The 23,479-nt window shown below is 42.2% G+C and overlaps 1 protein-coding gene across 1 annotated transcript in view; it reads left to right on the top strand.

Moving 5' to 3' along the window:
- LOC145391342 (tetratricopeptide repeat protein 28) overlaps nt 1-23,479 on the top strand; it is a 201,905-nt gene that overhangs the window by 78,720 nt on the left and 99,706 nt on the right. Inside the window, exon 3 of the mRNA XM_080265941.1 lies at nt 18,741-18,888. Within this exon, the coding sequence (XP_080122067.1) occupies nt 18,741-18,888 (148 nt within the window). The remainder of the gene's footprint in view (nt 1-18,740; nt 18,889-23,479) is intronic.

The following is a 23,479-nucleotide window of genomic DNA, read 5'->3' on the forward strand; positions in this document are numbered from 1 at the left end:
CAGTCTAATCAGCGTTTCGCCAAGGTCATATTTTCGGCAGCTTAGGAGGGTTTCTACTACTTCTTTAATATTGATTTTTCGTCAGTATTGTGTAGCTTCTAATACAAACTTCGTGTGGTAGGATTTTGCAGATGAAGCGAGCTTTGCGGAAACTCTGAAAAACCTTGGTACCTACTTTGCACTTGGCACCTTTCTCTTCGGATTGCCAAGGCCTTGGTTGGATCGTAAAGTACAGCGTGACTTGTATATAACACTCCGCTTTCACTGCTGGTCAGTTTCTCGTGTATTGCGGGGACGGCTATGTCGGCGGTATCGATATCATACTTGTTGTATTGATTCATATCCTGCTGTCACTGCTACAACCACGCCCACATAAGCAGACTGCATCGTTCCCATAGCACGTAAGACACCGTCAGGTAAGTTCTGATAGAGCTGTACTTACGGACCACCTTTTTTTTAATAGGAGCCTTTGTAAATGCGAGTCCAGGCTTCATCCCCATGGTCACAGCAGCTGGGAGAAGTATTGTACCAAGCCGTCAGCTGCTGCGATAGGAGGGATTAGGGAGGGGGAGGGATTAGGAGGGGAAGAGCAGGATAATTACGTGTGAAAGAGTGAGAGGAATGAGGAGAAAATGATATTAATTAAGAGGAGGAGAGGAGGAATGAAAGGAATGGGAACAGGATATTAAGAAGAACGGAAGAATAATGAAGAAGGGAGTAAGGGAAGGAATGATAAGGGAGGTTGGACGGTGGAAGGAGAGTACCTGTATAGGGTTGGGAACAGAAGGATAATTGTGTAAAAATGAGAGGATGAGGAAAATAGGATAATAGGAAGCAGGAGAGAGGACCGATAATGAAGAAGGAACTAAGGAAAGGAATGAAAGAGGGAGGAGAAGACGGAAGGGGAGAGGTAAGATGGAAGAGAGTAGGTTAATTACATGTGCAGGATGAGGATGATTTACCTTAGCGATTACCTGAAAGTATTGTGATTTACCTTTGCGCTTACCTTAAGGTACTGTAATTTAACACTGCGATTCCTTTAATATGTACCTTTGTCCACATTACTGAAAGTTAACTACTACTACTACTACTACTACTCTCTCTCTCTCTCTCTCTCTCACCACAACAACCAGTATAGTCAGGACCAGTTGTCACCTCCCAAGCAGAAAGACAGTATTTAAAAAACATAAAAAGAGAGAGAAAAAAGAAAGAAAAAAAGAAACTAATCTTTACTAGCACCATTAATCCTTCAGTCACTCTTCTGCCAGATTGTGCGTGAGAGAGAGAGAGAGAGAGAGAGAGAGAGAGAGAGAGAGAGATGGGGAGGGATTTCGGGCCTGAGTGGTGTGAGTGAGGATGAGGAAGAGGTGACATTGGGGGAGAGGACCAGGAAGGAGGAGGAGGAGGAGGAGGAGGAGGAGGATAGCGATGAGGAAGGCGAGGAATGTGGTAGTAGGAAGAAAAAAGAAAAAGAGAGAGGAGAGGCTGGATTCTAAAAATACTGGGCAAAAATGTAAAGTGCAATTGCATTATCACTGATGTTCTAGGAGTAGTTTTTGGCAAACTTGTCAGGGTGCTAATACGAGACGAATCACTCCTTCGTGGTCGGGACAGCTCTACGCCAGGCAGTTTTATTAAGCTGATGAGAGGTTTTTCGGACAGGAGATGTTAGGTGTGGCCTCCGATAACCCGTTCATTGTAAGGCGTCTCCCCAGAGTCGAATGAAATAGTCTGGAATTAGGAAGCATAGATGAGAACATACATTGTTTAAGTGAGATAAGTATGGGGCAACTACTCTACATTTCTCTTTGCTTATATATTTTTTTGTCTGGTGGTTACAATGTCCCAGACGGAGTGACGGCCTTGCATAGGTTCGATCCCCGAGAGGTAGCTAACTAGAGTTTTCTCGATCACGTACTGTAATGTCATATAGGGAAAGTACTGGACTACGTTAGTTTAGCCTCGGACCCCCAGTACCTCAAAGGGGATAATGTGGAATTGGCTTCCAACTCTCAAAAATACACTATAATGAAAGAAAAGCATTAGGGAACCGAATGCTAATCGCCCGCCAGAATAAACTGTTGGCCAAGTCCAAGATTTGGCCATATCTTGATATCCTGAAGGTTTCATGTTGATAGCTCAAGCCGTTCATGAGATACAGTGGTGCCAAAGGCAGGCGATAAAAACTAGTTGACCTTTGACAGACATTGTGGTGACCTTGACGTTGACCCTGAGTGCCCATCTTCGAACTCGGCCAAGATTTTGGCCATATCTTGATACTCTGAAGGTTTCATGTCGATAGCTCAAGCCGTTCATGAAATATAATGGGAGCACACACACACACGCACACACACACACACACACACACACACACACACACACACACACACACACACACACACACACACACACACACACACACACACACACACACACACAAAGGAGGGCTAAAACATTATCGTTTCACCTTCTAAAGGCGGGCGATAAATATATAAAGTCGCTCCAAACTACGTTGTCTCATAATTAAGTGATCTTATTGGTTTAACCTATTCAAGATCGCATGAGGCATCCCAGCTGAGCGAGAAGCTCTGTAGAAAATAATAGTTTTCTATATAATTTTGTAATATCTGACAGATTTTTTTTTAATACACTGAAAGCCAGTTTTTAACCTAAACATTCTTTTTCAAACAAGAGTAAATACAGACGTTGTCTCCATGAACAGAACTTCTAGGAAGCAAAAGAGCGCATTTTTCTTACAAGGGTAAACATACAGGTTATCATGAATAGATCTTGTATGAAAATAAAACGGAGCTTGCCTTTGATATCTATATCTATATATCCATTTATCTATCTCTATATACAACATAGGCCTACGGTATACAGGATGGGTTTGTTTATTGCTCACTGAGTATTCGGTGTTAAATTGTTTGTATAATGGACAAAGAGGATGTGTGTGTGTGTGTGTGTGTGTGTGTGTGTGTGTGTGTGTGTGTGTGTGTGTGTGTGTGTGTGCGCTCGCGCACGCGCGTGTAAGCTATAACCAAATTTCTCGGTTGACCAAGACCACTCAGCAAGCAAGCCTTCCCAAACTAGCATCATTATGAGGGTGTGATGTGTGTGTGTGTGTGTGTGTGTGTGTGTGTGTGTGTGAGAGAGAGAGAGAGAGAGAGAGAGAGAGAGAGAGAGAGAGAGAGAGAGAGAATAGTATTTGACTGTAACTGTGGAAAAGGATTCAGAATGTCCAGACGTGTGAGATCAGTTTGCGTTAATAATGGCGTTGGTATCTTAAGGGGAGAAGGGAATGATGCTGGATGGAATGTAACCGGGTTTTCTTAGATCGGAACTGTACTCTTTTCCCATTCATCTTGGCCTAAAATTGCCATCTCCTCATCCCCAATGCTGAGTTGTTACAGTTAAATAGAATATGATGCTAGTTACGAAGAAGTGATATCGAAGGAAACAGAGCCGTAGATTTGTCTCATTCTGACACTGAGCTACTTGACAGTAAGCTGCAAAAGGACGAAAATGTGGACCACTTTAAGGTGAAAGATCCAAGGAAGAGGATGCAAAATGTGGAGACGTGTGAGCTCAGTTTGCGCTAATAATGGCCTTGGACTATCTTAAAATGAGATGGAAATGATGCCTGATGGAATGTAGCTGAGCCTCGTTGCTTTGAAGCTGGAACTAGTTTTGCTGTGAGTTGACTGAAAGGGTTATAGATGGGACTGGGGCTTCATGTATGTCCTCACCTTGCCTTAAAATTGAGTATATGATTGCTTGTGCATTGTTTTGCCTTCTCTTACAGGTCCCAAAGACGTAGCAACTGAACCAGAGTGAATACCGTACTAAGGTGAAATAATACGAAGAACAAGATGAGGTCTAATAATTGCTAGCTACTGTGAAGACGTATTTATTCTGAAGGTTGATGCTATGATGACTTATTAACTCTGCAGGTTGATGCTATGATGACTTATTTATTCTGCAGGTTGATTAAAATCGTTTATAAACTGGAAAGCACTCAGAGAGCGCTTACCTCCGCCAGCGCCAGTAAGAGGTAGATATACAATGAGGAACATTGTTTCACCACATAATCCACCAAATATAATTTCTCCTTACCCTCTTCTGAGTAAAGTTAAGCAGAGAGAGACTAGGATAAAATAAACTTGGATATGTGTTTCCGAGATGTGCTGTTGGTTGAGGCGATTAGGAATATAGGGCAATCTTCGAGAGGATATGAGAATTTTGAGTTTTTATGTTCGTTGAAGCAATAGTAGCCAGTTTGTTTTCGCCCAACGGAACTAGGCCAGAGCCAGAATTTCAGTGAAAAGTCATATTTGCGTGAAATTCGATGGAGTTTAGTAATACGACATGAATGAATTTCCTTGCTTACTGGCCAGATCACCTCATCAGCTGAGCTGAAAGGGGATAGGAAACTTCGTCAGGTTAGAACACACACACACACAATAGGATAATTTAGTATGGGAGAGAATGTGGGGATTTTTAGAGTGTGGTGTTGGTTGAGGTGAGTGAGGAATGTGGGGGCGATGTGTGTGCGTGTTGGTGGACCTCATAAGGACGCCATCAGTGAGCGATAAGGCAGGGCGGTGCGATACACACACACACACACACACACACACACACACACACACACACACACACACACACACACACACACACACACACACACACACACACACACACACACACACACACACACACACACACACACACACACACACACACACACACACACACACACACACACACGAAAATGTGGACGGAAATATGCATGTCTCTCTCTCTCTCTCTAATTAGAGAGCGAAGCCGACATTGATAACGCCAAAACAACACATCCAGACACGCCCGCCCTTCCTCTCATTCTCCTTGTTGAGAGAGAGAGAGAGAGAGAGAGAGAGAGAGAGAGAGAGAGAGAGAATCAAATGTAATTATTAGACGGAGACACATTTTATTTCCTCTCATTTCTTTTTTGTTTTGTTTTTACTCTTCACATGTGTCCTTTCATTTTGTCAATTTCTCTGCGTATCCATGATTCCCGTTGTCCTGTTCTCTCTCTCTCTCTCTCTCTCTCTCTCTCTCTCTCTCTCTCTCTTTCTCTCTCTCTTTCTCTCTCTCTCTCTTTCTCTCTCTCTTTCTCTCTCTCTCTCTTTCTCTCTCTCTCTCTCTCCCCCCATCGCAGTTGACACTGGATAAAGAATTATGCAGATTATGGCGCGTCTGGCTTACTATCTTCGTGTTTAGGGCACCTGTTGGAGACGATTAATGGAGAGAGAGAGAGAGAGAGAGAGAGAGAGAGAGAGACAGGTGGAGAATGTGAATTGGAGTGTGTGTGGGGGGGGGAGACCTGCTAGATGGCATTAGTGTGTTAGATAGTGATAAGTGGCGCTAAATGGCGTTTGAAAAGTGCTGATGGTAATGGTAGTGGTGATGGCAATGGGAGTACAGGGAAATAGTAATAGGAATGGTAGTACCAGCGGTAGGCTAAGTGGATAGTTTTTGCTTTCAACGTATAATCTTCCATCATCATACCATGCAAAGACAATGGCAGTGGTGATGATAGTGGTATTTATGGTGCTTAAGGTAGCGTTACTGTTAGTGGTAACAATAATGGTAGTAGCAGCAGGAACTAAAGTGGTGATTATAGTGGGAGCCATGGTGATGATAGTAGTGGTGATAAAAGGTGATGGCAGTGGCAGTTATGGTGGTAGTGGTTATGGCAGTAATGGTGATAATGGAATTGACGTTGTTGGTAATGGTAGCAGTGATGGCAATGCTAGTATTGGTTGTGGAAGTCTTGGTGTTAGTAGAGGTCGTGTTGAATAGTGACGATAGTAATAGCTATAGTCATATTGCTGATGACAGTGGTAGTGATAATGGTGGTCATGGTAGTAAAAATTGTAGGAGGATGGTCTCCGTGTCCACCATGTAAACCCTGCCATTATCATACTGAGCAAGGCCAATGGTTCTGATAAATTTCCATAATTATTGTTTGGTGAGGGACAATAATCAGGCGACTACACGCACACATACTTACCCCCACTCTCTCTCTCTCTCTCTCTCTCTCTCTCTCTCTCTCTCTCACACACACACACACACACACACACACACACACACACACACACACACACACACACACACACACACACACACACACACACACACACACACACACACACACACACACACACACACACACACACACACACACACACACACACACACACACACACACACACACACACACACACACACACACACACACACACACACACGTACGAGTATAGCATAAGCAAGGATTCATATGCACAATCATACGCACACATGGTACTAAGTACCGTACACACACACACACACACACACACACACACACACACACACACACACACACACACAATACACCGTGTGTTTTCGAGATCATCTTAGAAATAGATTAAGATGCAAAAATATATACCAGTGTTATGTATACCTACAGTAGCTGAATATTCCAAGATCTCAGTGACATAAATCTAACATCATAGGGTCGTATGCTGAGCAGCTTTGGAACTGTCGTAACACCTGTTCCTTAACGAACTGCCTTCCATATTACACTTCACTGTCCTCTTTATGTGTGTTGAAACGCCTCTTGCTTATTGATTTATTCCGAAGATACGTTTCCCTCTGCTCTTGTATCATATTAATGCAGGCTGTATCTATATTCAAACAATGTAAATATAATTTAGCATAATGTACAGGTGTAATATGTAAAATAAGTAGCCAGCGAAAAATTGCTGCGAAGCCTCCTGTGCCACCCAGCTTACGGCCTCCATAGTGCTGTTGTTCTCATCATGTGCTGGCCAAGTTAAGGTAGATTGGTGGCTGATGTGCCCAGCAACCAAGGAGACTCATTCATACCTCATAAAGAAGGTTCACTGATAACGTGCAAGAGGATAGTAAGGAGCAACATGTGGGATAAATCACAAAGGACAACGTGTTAAGAAATCGCCAGTCCAGCAACTCAGTGTCATCACCATAAAGATCAAGAAAGCATCACACCACCACCACGCAAAACAGTCAAAGGCCAGATGAGAGAGAGAGAGAGAGAGAGAGAGAGAGAGAGAGAGAGAGAGAGAGAGAGAGAGAGAGAGAGAGAGAGAGAGAGAGAGAGAGAGAGAACGATCCAGTTCAATAATGGTGGACTGCACTTTCCACTATCTAAGGCGATGGCTATATTGCTATCGCCCGAGGTGTTTTGGATTGAATCATCCACTAGCCTATATAATTATAAAGCCAGAGTATTTACGGAGAGAGAGAGAGAGAGAGTTATTTTTTTCGTTATGGAACTCAGCATACATTCATTTTTGTGATAAGAATAGCTCACGTATTTATTCTGGGTATTTTCTTCCTCATGCGGCCTCTTTCGTAGTTGAATGGCAAAATAAGACAATACTGCAGACCTGCATCCTGTCCGTAGCACTTTATCGTGTCAAGCACTGTATTCTATTCTTAATTTCTAGTTATACAGTAGCTCAGTATTCAAGATGAAATGATGGCAAATATTTCGTTTAGTTAAAGTGAACAGTGTTTTGAACTGATAATTTCTTTCTACAGTCAGCCAAGGTTCAGGGTGATCCACTCTTCCATACTATAGAACTGTGATCCACCCACAGAGACTTGATATAGTTGCTTGGGCCACTATTCCATACTACAGAATTCTAACCTATAAAACTTGATATATTTGCCATAAGTCTCTACTCCATATTATAGAATTCTGATTAGCCCATAGAACTGATATACCGGTAGCTGTCTAAGTCACTTTTCCATACTGTGGAATTGTGTTCCACCCATAGAAATCGATGGTCTTTGTCTGTCTGTCTGTCTCTGTCTCTGTCTCTGTCTCTGTCTGTCTGTCTCTCTCTCTCTCTCTTTCTTTCAGGGTCGCATTATCAGGCCAGGCGAGCTCCAGCATTCTAATGACTCAAAGGAGGAGCATAAAAATTCCTGTTGTGGAGAGAGAGAGAGAGAGAGAGAGAGAGAGAGAGAGAGAGAGAGATTGTGAAAAAGTCGCCATCAGGTTGAATATTTGAACAGAACACCCAAACGCAGTACACCATAAGAGTGACTCCAAAGAATAATAGTACGGTAACTTGTAATCCTTGTCAAGGCCGAGAATAACGAGGGAAGCGGTGTTTTGTTGCTTTGGCTACGGACGAACCACTTGTTTTCATCACCCAGTACAGTTGGAATAAAAGTTCGTAAACTGTTCCACTGCGTATCTATATCTGTATATCTTTATCTATTCCCATACATATCTGTCTATCTATCTGTCTATCAATCTTTGTCATCACTCCATCCCCCCCCCCTTTTTTTTTTTTCTAAATCCCACTTGCATATGGGATGACGTAGGATACAGAAAGCCAGGAAACGATATGATCCTGGGAGAACTAATCCGCAGTATGTGTAAATAAGCCACACATCCATTCATTGATCATTGAAGCCCCCTGAATCCTGACTCCCTGATACGTACGCTTGTCCACACATGATATCAAACAGAGGGTACCACACCCTTGTCATATACGGTACTTCTCCGTGAAAAATTCATCCAACCAGCTCGATCCCTAGCCTGGCCAGCATCCATACTTCTTCTTCTTTCACATTCATTAACCATATCTATCCACCCTCTTCTTGGCCTACCACTTGGCCTATACCACATCTCCCACCTTCAGACTCACATATTCCTATTTCCCCACCCTATTTATATCCGCATTTTCCATCTAAGCACACACTCTTCACCTCTCTTGTCCACGGGCTTCCTTGCTGTACATCTTTCACGAATCACAATATACGGTGTCTTATCCGATTCACCCCCCGTTCTCCACACGTTTCACAAAAATCCCATTCCCACCTCTCTAACTCGTGAGTTCTCGTTTTCATGCCACACCAGTTTCACTCCAACGTTAATGTGGCCACTAATATTCCGTCATACAATCATCTTGCAGCTACCGCAGTCAGACCTGTTTCGCATCAATACCCTCATAGCACCAGCCATTTTCTTTCCCTGTGACACAGTACCGGTACTTTCCATTTCCTTTGGATATTTACTTCTCTTTTATATCACTGCACCCAGGTTTTTAAACTATCTCACCAGTTCAAGGCTCTCCACCCACCGAAGCAGTAGCCTACACTGGGAGTCAACATCTCATCATCCTTCACTTTACTCCTACCAACATTTACTTTCAAGGCACAACGTTCACGACAACAACAAAACTACGAATCAGTCTGTAAAGTTTCTAATCATTATTGGCCAGCAACATTGTATCATCTGGATACAGTGGATCCATCACTTACGTTTTTACCTCTCATAACCTCATCCATGAAAATACTGAACACCCATGGGGACATCGCCCATCATTGTCTTACTCCAACACTGATGGTCACTATTCGCTTAGACAACTATCTACTTTTATACACGCTACACTGCGATCATTAAAACTCTTAACAGAATTTTTAGAAGCTTCCATGTAGCCTACACCATACATAAGCAAAGCCCTCCAAGTACCCTCTCTGTCCATACTGCAGTCTGTCTTTTCTTGATCTAAAAATGCCGTAAATACCTTACAGGGCAATTCATAAACTTTCTTAATTATATGCTGGTCTCATTGCGAATATTTGATTCCCACATCCCCTGCCACTGCTACAGCCTCGCTATTCGTCACTTTCATTTCTTCACAATTTGAACATGTACCTCACTTTCCTCCCTGACAAATCGTCCTAAACAGAATCACTTATGAACAGAGAAAAATAGCAAGCCTCTCTCAGCTTAGAAATATTTGCCAGCGGAGGAAAGTAAGAAGTAGAAATTGAAATAATTTCTGAGTCTTAATTTACTCATCTTACTCTAACTTAGACCAGAATTAGCTATCACCTCTCCATCTTTAATCGTGGACTGTAACACTAGATAAGGACTAGAAACGATGCCAGTCACGAAAAATGCCATGGAACGGATGTAGAGCCATAGAATTATCTCTCTTTACTCTGCGACTGAACTTCGGGCAATAAGCTGCAAAAGGAAGAAAATCTGGGCCAGGTTAAGGTGAAAACAGTATAGGCGACGAACTTTATCTTCGACTGTACACGGGAGAATAATACCATGTCACTGTCTTTAATGATGCCCGTTCCGAGTTTTTAGCCTTAAACTACAATAAGGCACCAAGGTAACGCTCATGAGGCATGTTTTTGTTCGCTTCCTTTGCAAATGTCAGGTATGGGTGTACTGTATATAATTAAGGATCAGTTATAAGCATACCGGTACACTGGTGGTTAAACGAATTAGAACTGACGTCATCTCAGCATTTACAGTATTACAGCTGACGAATGCATTATGTATTAGATATATATACTGACGGTTGAGCACGATGTCATTCATGATTTATTATTATTATTATTATTATTATTATTATTATTATTATTTTTATGTACGTGTCTTGACTTAATTTATATCGAAGACGCTAGACGAGTTTGTAAATAGTCGTAATAGCCAAATTGTGATACCGGTATCTGATGCATATGTGTCTGAATGAAATCTTTAGGTGTGGTTTATCGGGGTATTTATATATATTTTGTGCTAGTGTGTGTGTGTGTGTGTGTGTGTGTGTGTTTGTTAAGCACGGTTAGTAATACTCACGCACATAAAGGCTACATACCGTTCATAAATAAGCACGTAAGATGTACCTACAGTATATATCCATTATACATACATTTATGCATACACAAATATAAACCTACACACAGTACATATACTGTAGGTCGTCACGTACTCACACATATCAACACAAATGTAAACACGACTACACATTAAGCGTGACACACAGACACACATACACACACACACACACACACACACACACACACACACACACACACACACACACACACACAACCAGGACCCCAGTACCCCTCCTACTTGGAGGTGCGGAAAGGTCAGCCTAAATTCCTACACACACACACACACACACACACACACACACACACACACACACACACACACACACACACACACACACACACACACACACACACACACACACACACACACACACACACACACACACACACACACACACACACACACACACACACACAGGATCCCAGTACCCCTACTTGGAGGTGCGGAAAGGTCAGCGTAAATTCCTACACACACACACACACACACACACACACACACACACACACACACACACACACACACACACACACACACACACACACACACACACACACACAACCAGGATCCCAGTACCCCTACTTGGAGGTGCGGAAAGGTCAGCGTAAATTCCTACACACACACACACACACACACACACACACACACACACACACACACACACACACACACACACACACACACACACACACACACACACACACACACACACACACACACACACACACACACACACACACACACACACACACACACACACACACACACACACACACCCCTACACACAGGTGCACACACAGCGTAAATTCACACACACACACACACACACACACACACACACACACACACACACACACACACACACACACACACACACACACACACACACACACACGTTTTCGTCTCATGAACTAAGAAAGGTCTGTCATGTGGTTCTCGTACTCACAGCTCTATCCTTCAGTTTTCGTATATAACATGGCGTATGTATATTTTGCATCCTATCCATATCTCTCTCTCTTTTTTTTTTTTTTTATTCAGGTCAAACTTTTTGTAAACTTAGAGTCGCCAAAAATGTTTTTGTCTTGGTTGTCTGCCAGTCTACCAATCAATCAATCAATCTACCGTATCTCAGGCTATCTATCTATCTGTCTGTCTGCCTGTCTGTTAGCAACATTATGACAAATTTTGTGATGGAACTGACAAAGCAAAATATAAAACAGAGAGTAACAGAAGTATGATAGCAAATATTTAATCTGAATACTCATAGCTCAAAGCCACACATCGGAAAACAATCGAGGCGTAATATGAGGAAAAAATTGCTAAAGATAGTGGGGTACGATATCTACAAAGCCATTTAGAATGCAGTCCAAGATGTGTTAAGGTGACCCACTTCCACACATGAGAAATTTACTGCTGTTGATACAAGCGCCAAGGACCAGACAGGAATCCTGTAAAAACCCCTCCCCCTCCTTCTCATCCTCCTCCTCCTCCTTATTCTCCTGCTGCCCCTCCTCCTCCTGCTGATCATGATCATGATCATCATCATCATTCATATCATCATCATCATTGTAATTTTTATTATTATTTTACTCACAAATTCATTCACCCACCCACCCACCCACCCACCCACCCACACACACACACACACACACACACACACACACACACACACACCGCTCGCTGGCTCAGTGGTAACGTTCTCGCCTGCCATCTGGTAGACGGGAGTTCGCGCCTCGCTCAGGTTGCGAAAAGTTTCACTGACGAAGTGGGTGGTTATTGTCCCCCTCGAGCAAGGGGCCGGGTGTGTGCGTGTGTGAAGGTCATAGCCTTACCTTTAGATCGGACTATATGAGCACTCAGCTCCCTTCCGGGAGGGTAAAAGCTGACGATCACGACCATCAAGTGATCTTGACCGACCCGGTGAATTACATACCCGCACACATTATATATATATATATATATATATATATATATATATATATATATATATATATATATATATATATATATCCCTTTCAGTCCTTTATCGAGGCATATGGACATTTTTCCAAGCCTCCCATCTGTTTTAGGTTTCAAATTTCCCGGCCTGTTTCATTCCACATTCCCATGGACAGCTCAAATGTCCCCACTACCTGTGCAAAGTTGTAAACATAAACAAACCTCACCACGTCTGGTGGAAGTGCAGTTGAAGGAGAAATAGTTTCATTTCCTGGATTTTATTCGTGCTGAAATTCCGCGGGTAATTAATTTTACCATAAACATTGTTGAACTTCATAGACACGAATCAGTACAGAGTAGGATAATAGACATGCAAAACTTTTACATCGATGTAAGAGCATCCAAAATAAGCTCTCCGCAGTCATGGCCTCACAACATGTTAAAGTACTTGGAATGCTGGATTTGGGACAGTAAAATTGCTCAGTTTCCACTACTTTTACTAATTCTTTATGATACGTGACATGCAGTAGTGTTCATTCTTTCTACATCTAGAAGGACTTGTAAAGTTTTAGGACGGTTAGCGTCACTGTAATAGCTACGATGCTGCCTGCCTGATAGTGCCTGTATTCAAATCTTGGTGCAGACAGCAACTTGCGATTCAGGTGCACGTCCATCCTTTGCGAGGTGGTAAGTAAAATGAGTACCCAGGGTAACACCTAGGGAAGATAATTGTGGTAACCTGGATAATGCAATGGCTTTGTATTCAAAGATGCTCGGTGAATAACTCGCTACAGGCTCAAAGACCTTAGTTACGGAGAGGAGGACCGCAGCTAAGAGTCTCATAGTGTCTCGTCCCATTTTTATTTACATGGTGATAGATGTATCCTTCACTAACCCCTTCATCTACCAGATGGCTCTCCTAAGTTGAATAAATATTGTATAGTGGTTGTAGGAATAAGATTTTCCTTCATCATCCTGAAATAAGGATAGTGGATTGCTGGAGGAGGGTAGCTTCAGCCTGTGTTAACAACAACTACCACTGTAGTTTATTTATTCCTATAGTACGGTACATTACACCAAGTTTGGCACCGTCAGTGATGTCCTCAACGCCTGTAGTGTTGCCGTAAATCCTCTGTACTAGATGAACCTCTTTTTATTACCTTGAGAACCAATATAAAAGGCAATACAAAAAGGTACTGTATATCCAGTACTGAGGATCTTTATCAGTGCTACAAGTGTTGAGGACATCACTGATGGTGCCAGACTTGGTGAAATGAGTATAGGAATTAATAAAATATAAATGATGTCTGGTATCTTTTTTTTATTTTTTTATTGTAACTTGGTTAAAAATTGTTGTCTCTCCATCTTCAGTGCTGAGCTCTGGCAGTTGATGAACACTACATGGTGTTAGTCACGAAGAAGTGCAATGGAAAGGAAGTAAAGCCGTATTATTGTCTTGTTCCGCCACTGAGCTATGTAAAATAATCTGGAAAGAACGAAAATCTGGGCCAATTTAATGTGACACGAAGTGCTATGAAGATGCAGGGCCATAATATTGGCTGCCACTGACCAATGTGAAATAATCTGCAAAAGGACGAAAATTTGGCCCAAGTTAAGGTGAAAAGGGTATGGTGTGATATTTTACGATTTTGCCGGGTAGCTTAACACTTTACTGTGGGTACAAAAACTGAACAGATGTTAACCTGGCTTAGACTGCATTAACCAACCTCATAAATGGGGAGGTAAATTAAACACTTAGAGGCCGAGGATGTGTGTGTGTGTGTGTAGGTAAGTGTATGTGTATTCATTTGTATGTATGTATGTGTGTATCCATTCTCTCTCTCTCTCTCTCTGTATATATATATATATATATATATATATATATATATACAGAGAGAGAGTGAGAGCGAGAGAGTTCGTGTTAACGGTACACGTACGGTTCGGCTCCACAGTCCCACTAAAGGGGTGACATCTCCAATTTTGTGTGAATATCTCTCCCCGCCCTGATGTTGTCTTTTGGTGATGGCGGCGTTGGATGAGGGTCCGGAGGTGTCAGGGCGCCCTTAAAAATTCTTCATCACCACAGCGTGATTTTTTTTTTCGTTTCGTTCATGCAATCTCCTGACGAGTTTAAATAGTTGTAGGACAGACTTTTTGAACTGGAGGAGTTAGATGTTACTCTTCATTAACTTTTTCATAGCTGGAAGATCTCCCTAAATTGATGGAAATAGCCTGGATAGGGGTTCGTAGGTGTCAGTCCAGCTTTAACTTCTTTTATCGTACCTTCACAACCTCTGTTTCTCGCCATATACAAGCCCCTCCCACTTCTTTTTCTCTTCCATCTTTTTCTTCTACTAGTTTCAACATTTTTCCTTCTGATTTTTATTTCACAGAACCTTTCTCCCATCCGCCATTATCTGCGACCGTTTTCAGATGTATGGAGTAAATGGGAAGATGATGAATTCCGTGAAGAGTATGTATGAGGGGGCTGAGGCTGCAGTGCGTGTAGATAGTGAACTGAGTGAATGTTACTGTTTGAAGCTTGGATTGGAACAGTGATGTGTCATGTCCCCATGGCTGTTTAATCTGTTTCTTACTAAGGCTGATTGCCTATCATGCAACCACAATATTTGCGTTAAGGGAATGATCAAGTGCCGTCGGATAAAACGAACCGGCTGTACCCACCCCAGTACACTGTGGGAAGTTTACTGTAATATCTTTTTGTTGTCTTGGCGTTTCTTTCTCCTCTCTCACACCTGTTTCTCAAAGTTTTCTTGAGGAGTTACATGGCATAGTCTCAGTTCGCTAACCCTCCTATGGTCAGGACAACTCTAGTATTGTATTCCAGCTAGCATGGACAGTTTTATTTAACTGAAAGTGAGTCATAGGAGCATGATAGTGTTCGTACCATTAACCATTTCATGGCTGGGACAACACCAGTATTTTGTTCAAGCTAACACCAGACGATTATATTCACTAATATTACAGTTAATTGTACACCCTATAAAAAAAGAATCGGGACTCTTACTGCACGATACAATATGCCACACCGCACGAAGGAATTTGAAGCCCCAACTGAGTTCTGGTGCGTATCAGTGGTCATTGCGAGACGCATCAGCTCGTGGGGTCCCGATTCTTTTTTTATAGGGTGTACATACATAAATATTAGCCGCATGGGTACTTAACTATCTCATCAGTATGTCTCCTTGCTCTGACCAGACGATTTAGTTTAGTTTAGGACAGTGGTGCACAACTCAAAGTGGGTTGGGGGCCAACCTCCTTCCTGGTGATGTGTCCTTGGGCCCCCCCCCCAAAAAAAAAAGTCATATTTAAACACTTTTATTATGAGCATGAACAGCAAACACAAACAGATATCATAATTCTGGAAAAGAGATGGAGAACACGGAGTTAGGATTGCCATCTTTCAAAAATAATAAATAAATAAAAATATACTTCTTCCTTTTTTTTTTTTTTTATGAGAACACAGAACATATCCAACTTACATACTTACAACTTACTGTAACACATTTCAGCTTACAAAGAAAACACGCCCAAGTTCAAGTTTGTTACCCTTAAAACCAATGTTTTGAATTCATTTTGCAGCAACCAGCTTTTCTAGATATTGTTTTAATTTCTGGTCAGGTTTTGAGGGCCACAAATAATGTGTCCGTGGGCCACATGTGGCCCGCGAGCCTGCAGCTGTGCACCACTGGTTTAGGAGAACATCCTTGTAGTGAGAGGGATTGATCAAGGATTTATCTTTCCCCGTTTTTTCGAAAAATCCAATGTAGTCTGAATAATATCATCAGGGAGTAATAAGACTAATTTAAAAAGAAAGAAAGAAAAAGAAAACAAAAGAAAACACGTTACGTTCTGCATCGGTGCGCTGATCTGTTTTCAAAGATGTTCCTGGGGGCGATTTTTCTGATGGGGTGAGAAAGCTTCCTAACATCTCTTTCTTACCGATCTGTTTTGGATATTACTCTTTATTCTTTTTATATTATTCTTGCAAATGTCGATGTAGTTTGTATAAGTAACACACGCGAGAATATAAACACACCATATTTCAAAATGTACAGATATGGAAGAGGTTCAGGTAGATTCCTTAATTGCCTACAGTACAGGTCTATCACTCAGTCTCAGTTCAATAAGTGGCTTGTCGACGTTTATAATTTTTCTCTATTACGTTTACTCTACGTGTGATATTACTTGCTGGAAAGAGATTATTTACCCTCAGTTTCTTGAGTATATAGTTTATCCTTAAATCAGTCTATTCTTTAGGTTGTAAATCCAACCGAACTAAGCTGCTAGATTAAGGAGACAGGCCTGAATTACTTAATACTGAGGATTGCCTTTATAGTGACAATTTATGACAAGTTTTTTTTTTCTTCATACATTTTTTAAAAACTGCATTCGACCAATGAATTTGAGATTATCCTGGTACGGTCGTGTTACCATGGTTAAACTCATTATTATTTATTACTATTATTATTATTATTATTTATTATTATTATTTTATTATTATTATTATTATTATTGATTTTATCATCATCATCATCATTATCATCATCATCATTTCCGTACTGATATTATTATTTCTATTATTGTTGTGTGCTGTAGAGGAAATTGCAGGCAGTTTTATTTTGATTTCGAAAACAAATAAATGTACGGAGCTGTCTGTAACTGAAGCACTGAGTACAAAGAAGGCTGTTATTATTATCTCTGTGATGGTGACGATGATTATCATAATCACTGCTACCACTATTGTTATTATTATTATTATTGTTATTATTATTAGTATTAGTATTAGTATTATCCATCCATCCATCCATCTATTATTATTATTATTATTATTATTATTGTTGTTGCCGTTGTTGTTGTATAGGCAATATCTGGCAGTAAGATGGTGATTTCGAAGACAGAAAATAAAGCAGAAACACACCTCAGGGATGGCGTGATGAAAGACTTGTGAGCAGCGATGAAGAAATTGCTCAAAAGTCCGCCGTATTTGTAAGCTTGAGGTGTTGATGAACTGGTGATGAGGAAAGACAGAAAGGCACAGGACCCATTGGATCTGTGCCCTAGTGGTAATGCACCGAACCCGTACGTTATTAGCGATGAGCTTATGCTAGTGATCGTGTAGTACGAAGGCGCAGAAAAGCCTCAATCACTTGGCTACTCAGGGAACAGTGTCGTGATGGTACTTTTGCGCGCTGCGACCAACAAGGGGGCTACCCGCGGCGGCAAGAGACGGCCCCTGGTTACGTGGCTCACACTTCGCAGTGTATGGCGCGTCCGTAAAATGGCGCGCAAGTCACCGCAAGGCTCCCTCCTCGTTCGTGTGAGTGTTTCAACTTTCATGTGTTTACTTGTATCTCAGTTCACTTTTATTCACCTCTGTTCACCCACACCTCCAGCACTTACCGGTACATCTTTATTCATATTCATCTCTATTCCAGTGGCTTGGTCAGGTATCCACAAATATGAAGGCCAGGATGGGACTAAGCCCTGTTCTGGTGGGGGAGGGGTCCACGGCCCACTGCTGCACGGTGTGAACGCAGTATATAATCCAAAATTTCAAATGGTGGTGGGGCATTGGGGGAGCAGGGGAGGTAAAGGGTTTGGCTAGGTAGGGCCGGCCTCCCATAGATAATTTTCTAGGCCACTTTACCACACTATAGAATTCTGATGTATACATATAGCTGTACATAGCTGTGTAGGTCACTTTTCCCTGCTATAGAATTCTGACCGATACATCAGTGGCTTAGGAGGAAGGCTAGGTGGGGACAAGCCCTATTCCGGGGGATCTACTGTCTTGCAGTGTGAATACATTATATAATCCAGAACTTCGAATGGGGGATCCTTGGGGGGGGGGGAGGCAAAGGGTCTGATTGAGAGGGCCTGCCCCCCGACCCCCCCTATGGCTATGCCACTATTTCATACACAACAATAAATTTCTGCCCATGGACGGCGGAAAATTGCCTACAAAAGGAGAGTATTTGGTTGCGCTGATTATGTAACTCGCGTTCTCGGTAGCCTAACTCATATATTCGCACTACTAACTCTCATTTTTCTTCCATTCTAGGCGTACTACCGTCAGGGCGTGGCATTACAGTGTCTGGGCCGGCACGCGGACGCCCTGGCCGCCTTCAGCAGCGGACTGGCCCAGGATCCAAAGTCACTACAGCTATTAGCGGGTCTGGTGGAGGCGGCCATGAAGAGTCCACTCAGAGGTAAGACAATTTTTGACTCACTGTTTACCTTATTTTTGCTGTCATCAGATGCTTTTATTCAATTTATGATAAACATTTAGGACCGGAACAAATCAAAATCGCTTGAGCTGTTAGCGTGTGAGTTGAAGGCGACTTGAAGAGTCCACCGCAAGGTACGTTGGCGCTTCCTTTATGAGATGAGATGTTTCTTTAGGTGATTTTTGAGGAGTTGATGGTTCCCTTAACTGACAATGCTTCCAGTGAAAAATGTTCCCATACCAGATGTTCCTTTAGATGTTCCTAGATGATCATTCGCTTAAGAGATGTTCGTCTACGAGTTGCTCCTTTAGTAGATGTCCCTTGCAGAGACAAATGAGAAAGTGAAGGAGCGATGTGGTGTTGCAGTGGAAGTATGGAAAGCAAGTTTCCTGAGATGGTTTGACTGTTCGGAGGGAATGGAGAATGTGCAGTTGACAAGGAGGGTGTGTGTAAGTGAGGTGGACGGTGGGTGGAGGGAGGAGAGGAAGAGAAAGAAATATCGAGGATAAGATGAAAGGATGGAGTGGAGAAGTATATGAGTGGGAGGGGGGGGGGAATGAGTTGGAGAAATGGCATCCTGATGTCGGAGGACAGGGTGACGTGGAGGTGATTTATCTGTGACCACCCTTTCCAGGATTAAGAGCTATAGAGGTATATAAATAAGTTTTCTTTCACTGTCATTGTTAATATTTGTATGTTGGGAATGCAAGGGAAGGCCTTTTATATTTATTCAAGTAGGCAACAGTTGTCAAAGCATCTTCATTTTTCGTGCCTATAAAAGAGAAGAAAATTGTTGTGTTTATAGCTAGCAAATACTTCTTATAAAAGATTCTCTCTATCTTTCTCTCTACATAAAGATTGTCTAAAGTGTGGATGAGAGAGACGAGTTTGTGAGTGGCGAGGTGTGTGTGTGTGTGTGTGTGTGTGTGTGTGTGTGTGTGTGTGTGTGTGTGTGTGGATGGAAGTAGGGGTGTACGTAACTGTGGGGAGGGAGGGCAGTTTGTGGGAAGAAGGATTAAGAAGGGATTTGTGTTTGGACTGGGGTAGATCGGCAGCCAATCCCTACCTCCATCCTGGATTTATGTCTTTTATGTCTCTGTTGGATTATTGACTCTTTATGTCGCTTATACTGAGAGAGAGAGAGAGAGAGAGAGAGAGAGAGAGAGAGAGAGAGAGAGAGAGAGAGAGAGAGAGAGATAAATAGAGAGAGAGAGAGAGAGAGAGAGAGAGAGAGAATCAGCCTGCAGGAGTAACATTTCCTCCGTGTTGGTATCTATATCCGTCCGTCTCCTTCAGATCTAAGCCGTAAATGCAGTATTAAACCAAGCTCAATCGAGGACCTAATCCAGCTTACTGAGAGTCGGCCTGGGATGGGATTCTCGATGATATTCTTGATATTTTAGCTTGCGATATTGTAGCACGAAGAACTAGACACACGGGAAAATTTTGCTGTCTCTGTGTCTCTCCTGCAAATCAGAATGAGTTACGAAAGGGAGATTGTTAGAAGTGTGTTATACTCATTCCACCGCAGCTAAGCCTAAAATTGCCATCTCGCCATCTTCAGTGCCGAATTGTAACAGCAGATTAAGACTAGAACAAGGTGCCAGTCACGAAGAAGTGCCGTGTGAAGTATGTAGAATAGTAATGTTTCGTACGACAAAGCTACATGAAGTAAGCTGCAGAAGGACGAAAATCTAGGTCAGGTCAGAATAAAGGGAGTTCAGTAAACCTGGCTGTTGATCCCCAAATTGCAGGTATACAGGGATCTTTGTAGGCAAGAGTGGTGTGGGTTGATGGCATTCTACGTTTTACACACACACACACACACACACACACACACACACACACACAGTTTAAAACTGACAGCTCTCTGACTTACACTGCTCATGCATCTTATGCTAAAATATACGCGCATTACCACGGTTTTATGTCGATCGTATTCTGAGGGACAGTATATGAGAGACGTTGAATGAAGGTGGTTTGAGTTGAAGAGAGGGCAGCCTAATGGTGGAGGACATAATGACGTGAAGTAAATTCGTTTGAGGCCACCCCAGCCTTGATCTAGGCGCGTGGCTATAGATAGACAGATAGATAAACTGATAATTACAAGTGGGATAGGAAGCATGATCACGATGCAGAAATGCACTTGATGAACAATTCTCTGTCCAAACTGAGGTCTGGATATGTAGGAGGGACGAGGATGCTATAAAAGTTTCCTCTCTGTTGTGTTGTAAATTCATAAATAAATATTTAGTTACGACACGACAGCTGCAGCAGGTTATAAACGGTTTTCTGCAGGAAGATCAAGGAAAGGGGGATGCAACGTTTTCCCTCATCTAGTTTTTCCTGTGAAAAGCATATCTTATGTTACGACGGGGAAACGATCGTAAATACGTCTGTGAATCCCACCCTAGTAACACTGATTGACTCTTGATATAGAAACTCTACGAGTACGTTATATATTTTATTGGACTTGCTATACGCGTTTCACTTTACTTTGGCCCAGTTTTTCGTCCTTTTTTAAATTTCTTTCACGTGGCTTAGTGGCAGAAAAAAGACAACGATATGTGTCTACACTCTTCTCATTGTATTTCTACGTGACTGGCGTGATATACTAGCGTTAATCAATCGCCACAACTCAGCATTCAAGATGAAGAGATGAGAATTTTAGACCAACCTAGAGAAAAACGTGTATTGGTCTGTTAGGCCGCTGTGATTCCCTCTCAGCTAATAAAATCATCTGTCGTTAGCTGGAACAGAATAGTAGAGTTGTCTTTGCCATGAGAGGTTTAAGCTTCTTGTTAAATAAGACCGTTAGGGCCACGCATGGCCTGTCGCAGTGGTAGTCTGCCCCGGATACACGAAACATTAAAGCCAGACGATTATATTTAGCTGTGAGTCATAGGAGCTGCAGTGATGATATGGGTACCAATAACCATCTCATGGTCAGGACAACTTTAGCATTCTGTGACAGCTAATGCCGCACGGTTTTATTCAGTCATGAGTTAGTGCGATATGAAGTTAATTTGTTCGGGGCCACTCCTTTCGCGATTACGGTATCTGGCTGTAGATACTTAGCTGTAGAGATAAATAGATAGATACAGACAGACAAATAGATAAAGTGAGTTATAGGAGCCTTTAGGACCACACAGCGCCATGTCGCAGCGGTAGTTCTTCCCCCGGGTACAGCAAACATCCATAAAGCCAGCGGGGACATTGAGGACAGAATTAGCCTTCAATCGTAAACGTCCGTCAAGGTGCACCAAACCAGCCCCACGACCTGCCCTCTTGCCTACACTAACGACCTGACACGACCCACGACTTCACTTGACATCACACTAGGCATATTAAGCATCGTACTTAAACATCAGACTATATATTTCACACTAGACATCACACTAAGCATCATAATACACCTCACATAACTACATCAGATGAGCCACGGCTTCATTTGACATCACACTAGACATCCCACTACACCTCACACATGACACTAGACGACCCACAACTTCACTGAAGAATTATACAAGAACTACTTTCTTTTCATCTTATCCTGGCCTAAATTTGCCATCTCTATTTTCAGTATTGACTGTAGCAATAGATTGACACAAGAACATAGTGCTTTTCACGAGGCAGTGCAATGAAAAGGATGTACAGTCACAGTGCTGTCTTATTCTTCCATCGAGCTGCGGGAAATAGGATGCAAAGGATGAAAGTCTGGGCTAGGTTAAGATGAAAGAATTGTAGATGCGACGAGCAATGACCACTAGACCTGACCTGTGCACTTCCTATAGCCATTAAATTTTGTTGTCACCTGAAGGAACTAGGTCACTCCCGCAACTTTAATATTATCAGAGTTGTATGAAATTCGATGAGGCTTTGCTGTGAGGTAGTCCTTAATTGCCACGCAAAAGGACCCTCTAATCTGACTTCATTTCGCCATCAACAGAGTTGCAAAGGGTTAGGGATCATCGTCATGTTAGAACAGAATCGCTTTAGTAATCAAGGAGATTCACTCGTATCTAATAACTAAGGATCGGCGAATTTCATAGGACCACGATTTAGTTTTCAAGTTGTGGGAATGGTCCAGTTCCGTCATTTGAAGACAAACCGACAAATCCACCAAGAATCGGGAGAAATGCTTCGACAAATAGCCTAGCCAACAAAATGCCAGCAAGTTAACGTGAGCAGCGTTAGACATGCCTGTGTGCTTGGAGGGGTTAAGGTGTGGAAGTGGCCCAATTGTGTCTAGTGAAAACAAAGCCTACTACATTACTTGCATCTTAATTTGACCTACATTTTCGTCCCTTTGCGGTTGACCTCTTGTAGTCCAGTGTCAAATAATGACACTACTACAGCTCAGCATTCTTTCCATAGCACTTTTTCGTGACTAGCATCATAATCTGCTGTTAATCTTTCACAACAACTCGGCATTGGACATTGAGAGAAGGTAGTTTTAGGCCAAGTTAGTGAAAAAAAAGTATAACATCGTATTCTAGTGTTGATATATCGCTACAAAAGAGCATAACATTATATTCTAGCAAGTTGTTAACCTTTTGTTAATCTCAAAATT

The sequence above is a fragment of the Coenobita brevimanus genome, chromosome 18 (assembly GCF_032717465.1).
Source record: "Coenobita brevimanus isolate Jiangsu-jjx chromosome 18, ASM3271746v2, whole genome shotgun sequence".
Taxonomy (NCBI): domain Eukaryota; kingdom Metazoa; phylum Arthropoda; class Malacostraca; order Decapoda; family Coenobitidae; genus Coenobita; species Coenobita brevimanus.